General features: G+C 43.9%; 1 protein-coding gene across 1 annotated transcript; it reads left to right on the forward strand.

Annotated features, from left to right (window-relative positions):
- The first annotated feature begins 2,141 nt into the window (after positions 1-2,141).
- On the forward strand, positions 2,142-4,270 carry LOC135493743 (triadin-like). The gene is made up of 2 exons (XM_064781285.1): positions 2,142-2,202; positions 2,644-4,270. Exons 1-2 carry the CDS (start codon positions 2,163-2,165, stop codon positions 3,921-3,923), a joined length of 1,320 nt encoding a protein of 439 aa, XP_064637355.1. The 5' UTR covers positions 2,142-2,162; the 3' UTR covers positions 3,924-4,270.
- Positions 4,271-5,874: the final 1,604 nt, after the last annotated feature.

The following is a 5,874-nucleotide window of genomic DNA, read 5'->3' on the forward strand; positions in this document are numbered from 1 at the left end:
GTATACCGGTCTGATTTTGAGAAGGATAGACCAGCTTCCTTTTCTAGCTGTCACACATCCACTGGCTGTCCGGTTCGTGCTCAGGCTAATTTCAAAAGCACAATTTGGTCACGTTGAGGGTACTTTTCAGGGGTGGTGCGCTGGAAATGGGCGAAAATAGACATTTTGAAGGTTGCCAAGAGACTTGTCATGAGCCGAGGTTGTAAATACAGTGCAGAAGACTGGGGAGGAAAAACTATGATGTTTTTTATTAATTCTACAGCTGAACAATAATTTTAACGAGTATTATGCGTTCGCCGGCCATGTACCAATGCCTCAGCCCTAAGAGTGGAAGTACGAAGTGCCATTAGGTAAACTGGTGTCAGGTGGTTTGAAGAGGACACCGACAATTTGGAAAGGGGTGCTTAATTGGCCCATCCGAAACCTTTTGTTTCAATCTTGCATGCATATCCGCGTGGAATCCTGCGATTCTCTCATATCAAAACGGTGTGAGACCGGCAACTTCAAAATTTCATTTGGAGGTGTCATCCTAGCATCAAGTTTTTGGCTAAGCCTGTTGTCGTGCATTCGGCCGTGTGACACTAAGCACAAAAAACTTTCAAAAAGGTGAAGTTTAACCAATTAAAAATTGGCATCTCAATTGGATTACTTATAGCAGTCGTCCCCGAAAGGGGTTGAACGTTTTCGGATACAATGTAAGGGGATTATTCTTTTGACGAAAGGTAACTTATTGGTTCCGACAGCTTTGAAAATGGGAGTGGCGTCTATTGATCAAAATCTTCTTCAGTTGAGTCTTTCTCGAAGGCATATTGACTGCAAGCCTTTCATGCTGGCAAGTTTCCACTGACTACACCTGTGATGACAATTTGGCGCTTGTGATACGACAAAACAACAGGACAACAACCCAAATTCTGATAGATACTGACCAGAACATATACTGTCAAAGATACGAAATATAAAGCTTTCGGGGCCTTGCCTTCTTTGCTTTAAAATGTTAACAGCACGGATCTTGTGATACATGTAGGATAAAATGAAATTTCGGTCAAGTTTTATCACACAGCGACAGGGGAAATAAGGTGCACAGCGATCTTGAACTTCATCTGTACACCTGGCATGCATCGAGTGTACATTGCACGGCAGTTAGGCCAGTCGTTTACCCAAAATAATCAATCAGCAACACGTACGAATCGAATTGTGATTGATTTTATTTTAATGATTCGTGCCATCTTCCGATGTACGTATGTGGTGCATACATCTGCTACGGTACAAATCGTCGAGACACCATTTCAATGAATGTACTTTAAAAGAGGTCACTGAGCAGGCCATGCCTTATGACCTCTTTGAAAGTATTTTAAAGTATGTCCGAATGGCTTTAAAGACTGATTCGGTGAGACTCCGGTGTTAGTATCCAATCAAAAGTGCTACATTCTGCATCGTCAGTAGTGTCGATCACAGCTCAATCTCCAAGGCTCGCCATTGGTAACGATAGCTTAGTGATGCCAATAATTTGATTCTTGGCGATACTAGCACCGTTTACTGCTTCTGCAGAGCAAATGCTAGCTATCGTCTCATTAAGAGAATGATCACAGACACGTCATTGGCTCCTGGTGACTTCCGGTGAGCTCTCGGGAAGATGTGGGCAAGCATCTGCCTCGTTCCCGTCATCGCAACTCCTAATCTCATAATATGGGAATAGCTATTGAACAGATCGACCACCCGAATATCACGAGATCCTGCCGTGAACAGCGTGGCTTACGAGGCTGGGCATGCATCGTGCACACTACGAAACGGCTCAAGAGACAGGCCTTGCTAAGGAGGATATACAAGGGCGATATCAAGTCCTTTTTTAACTTCCTCCAGTTCATTTTACTTTCGCCAATATGAAATGTCATTTTTATCATTTAAAATGTGAAATAAACTTATTTGATCTTGGTAATGTGATGTTTATCATGCAATCTGACAATAAATTAGAGTCACTTTTGACAAGAAAACCATATTCAATTGACATCCTGTTAGACTAATTATTTCAGTTGGACATCAACGGGCGTGTTGAGTTATATTTCTTATCAACAGATCTTGCCTGCGTAGCTGAGACGACCAATTACCGTTACATATCTCTCCCTATATTTCAGGTGCATATCGGTGCATATCAGTGTTGAAATATGCGCGTGAAAGGACTTTTCTTCCTTACTGTCCTGATATGTAAGTATAGCTCCAATTCCGAACGCCACACTCTCCGAGATCTTTTGATCCTCTTTTTATAGCCATTCATGACCAGACTCCCATCGAGCGTATTTGATGCATTTTTGATAAAGGTACTTGCTGAAGTTTTCGACCAACACTTATGTCAGATCATACTGGCATAATCTGATTTGAACCATGGAGCTTGTTTCGTTTCAAATGTGTGCATACGTTTTTACTTGGTCGAGTTATAAAAATATCATGGTCATCCCTGCATCTTGGATCTTGGTTGTTCAAATCAAGTTGTGTCCCTAACGCTGGCGTTAACTTAACATGGTGTTAAGTCTAAGGGTTTAACTGAAGGAGATAACGCTATGTTAAGTTAACACTAGCGTTAGTGATAAGACTTGTTTTGAACCACCGGGTCCTGGTGAGAACAGTTGACGGTTCCTATTCTTTCAGGTGTGCTGTCCTATCACACGGCCCGTCCAGACGATGGGGATGACGACAGACCAGGAGACGATGGGGAAGATACTGAAGATGAGGAAAGGCGGGATGGGAAGAAAGGGGAAGATGACGACGACGATGAGGATGATGATGACGACAAGAGAGAAGCCAAAGTTGAAGAAAAACTGAGAAAGATGAAAAGCAGAAAAAAAAGTGCTATGAGAGATGAACAGACGAAACGATATAAGAAGCAGAGCTTGAAAGAAGTTCAGGATTTAAAAGAGTTGTCGGCACTGATTTCAAAGAAGCAGACTCTTTTGAAAACTTTGAAGAAATCCAAGTCTCGCGGTGCCGCCGAGAGCGCGTTGGAGAGGGAGACACAGCAGACGATAAACGCGGCGCGGAACAAGGTCGATCAGAAATTGCTGAAGAGGTTGTTGGAGGGGAAGGGTATGAAGGGGCCAAAATATGGCCACGGTGGAAATCTGAAGTTGGGTAGCAAGATGATGGCACACTTCTTGGGGAAAGATGGCGCGAAAGGCGAATTGGGAATGAAGACGGTGCGTCACTTCCTGGGAAAGGAAGCGGCTGTGACGAAGACAAAGAAGGCAGAAAAACCTGCCAGTAAGAAACCTGAAGAAAAAGCCAAAGCAAAGGCAAAGAAGTCTGTAGCAAAAGAAAAGAAGTCTAAAGCAGATGAAACGAAGTCTAAACCTAAGTCCGCGGAATCGGAGGCTGTTTTGTTGGAGAATTTGAGACGATTTCTCGCAGAGAAAGAGGCGAAGACAAAGCAAAAAAAGCAGGCTGTGGGCGGAAAGCATAAACTGGGGACCAAGACTGTGGCGCATTTCCTTGGGGTAAAGAAAGAGAAACCGGTTCCGGAGAAGTTGGGAACTAAAACTGTGCGGCACTTCCTCGGTAAAACAGAGGAAGAGCCTCAAAAGAAGACGACTGAGAAACCTAAAAGTAAGGCCGAGGGAGCAAAAGCTAAGGCAAAGAAAACAGAAGCTAAGGCCAAGATAATGAAACCTAAGGCAGCGAAAACTAAAGCTTATGCCAAGATATCAAAAGATGATGTGAACGAAAATGGAAAAAGTTCAAAGAAATCGGAAACTGTGGCAAACGCGGAACCGAAATCAAAGAAGCATTTGCACTTGCTGCAGAAGGTCTCTTTCGACCTCGAGGTGGATAAGAATGGTCACCCTCTCGCCAAGAAGCCGGGGGCCCCAGTCCAGGCCTCGGAACCAAAGCAGTTTGAACATGTCGAGAAAAAGGTCATTGAGGTTGTGGATTAGGATTGTTAGGACCATCCTCATCGTTTGACTGTAACTCCACATAGTGCCTCGTGCGAGGCTCTCTTTCATGGTTACCTTGGCGGGGCGGGGGCAGACCAACTTTGCAGATGGTGGAGGGTTTACATAAGCGTTGCTCTTCGCCGCCAATGCAGCGCGGTTTGAGCCTTTTCCAACCAATCTTCGTCACTTTACTTGTTGGTTTCTTTGTGAAATTAGAGAAGCTTTTGTCAGAGACCACGGATCACTTCGTCATCTAAATCGCTACTGGAGGTCACCGAAAAACCTACATGTAGGCCTATAGCAATACCTCGTCCCGCGCATGTTTTCACAAAGACGGTGAAATAATAAATCTGTTGATGGTTCGTCATTACACGGTCTTCTTTTTCATTCTTTGATGGTTGACCATAGGCACCATCGTTTTGGCTTGAACGTTAAATCCAAAGCAATTCCGCGACGTTACTATTCATAGCTCACAAGGTCATTTGAATAAGATATTGATGACGTTTTAGTCACGTGACAGTCGGACATCGACACTTATTTCTGCGCATTTGTGCTTATTTCAAAGTCAATTATCTTTGACCCTGCATTGTTTTTAGCATGAATGATACCATAGAGTCAGAGAGAGAAATATTCAGAACAATTATGTAGTATTTCCAACAGTCGGACATGTGCCAGATTGAATCTAACTGCCCGAGTTAGAAAGCCTGAATCCATTACGAAACCGCATGTTTGTTCGACATTGCCTGTAATTCAGCGATGGGAAATAGAGGGCAGCAGCTGCAGTGACCTCATTATCGCGGAATGCTATTAAAACTCTTTCAAAACGAAGCGAATGTGGGAGTCTCTTCTTTGTTTTCTAGAGAACAACCTCCCATGTGCATTCACTTCTCATTTTGAAGTTCTAATTGCTTTAGAATTTTAGGTCCTATCCCATATGGTGGAGCCTGTGAACCCTTAACAATTCAAAAGGAAACGCCATACTTGAAGGACTTAGAGAAATGGACAGAAGTCCGACCTATACCAACGGTTACCTACCCTTCATCAGGAGCTTCGCTGGGCTAGATATTCCCTTGAATGAATCAGTGCTGCTTTGTTTGGGGAAACAATTCTCTAGCACATTTACCCTGTCCATGCCATCAATGTTGCCCTGCCATACATTAAGCAGATGGTCACTTGGCATCAATGAATGCGGGTCAGTTAGGTAAGGGCATAGTCAGTAAGACACTTCGTTTGACGTTCATACGTAATGATGTACTGAGCAGCTCGCGCACCTGGTTGACCCGGTGTAACCTCTGCGATTGTTCCCCAGATTTCAGTATTGCCATACGATAGGCACCTCGAGAGACCTTGCTTTTTCGCTAGGAAGAAACACGGGAAAACGTGTCGATCTATCACTGAGCGTTCGCAATCAATGAGGGGAACCACTCAAAACGGCAACACTCAAAAACGTTTCACCGCCGGTATGGGGGGGAGGCGTGAACATGTTAGAAGGCTGGTATAAAAACATGGAGTTGATACCGAACTTTCGATATACTGGTTGTCTCGCCAAACAGCTCGAGGATTGGGCTACAATGTAGGCCAAATTAGAGTCGACAGCCGAGGCTTTGAGCGGATTTACAGCTCCACCAGACTGGTGTTAGCGTTGAGAAGAAAACCAACAGCGACAATAAGGTACGACTTGGATTGCTTTTTACTACTTTCATATTTTGGCCCAATCATTGCGGTTATGGTTGCCTTTTGATACCATAACCGCTGCCATGAAAACGAGGCCTGGTGCTTCACACTCCTAAAATATTGACCCCCACTGTTATTTTCTCCTGCAGGTTGTGTGAAACCCGACTTTTCCAGCTGGTTAGCGGTAACCTGACTCTTCCAGCTGGTTAGCAATTATCTGCCGAATGACTCTTTTTCAGCAGGTGATATTCAAACAACAAAATGAATCTAAAAGCAT

Source organism: Lineus longissimus, chromosome 9 (genome assembly GCF_910592395.1).
Source record: "Lineus longissimus chromosome 9, tnLinLong1.2, whole genome shotgun sequence".
NCBI lineage: Eukaryota > Metazoa > Nemertea > Pilidiophora > Heteronemertea > Lineidae > Lineus > Lineus longissimus.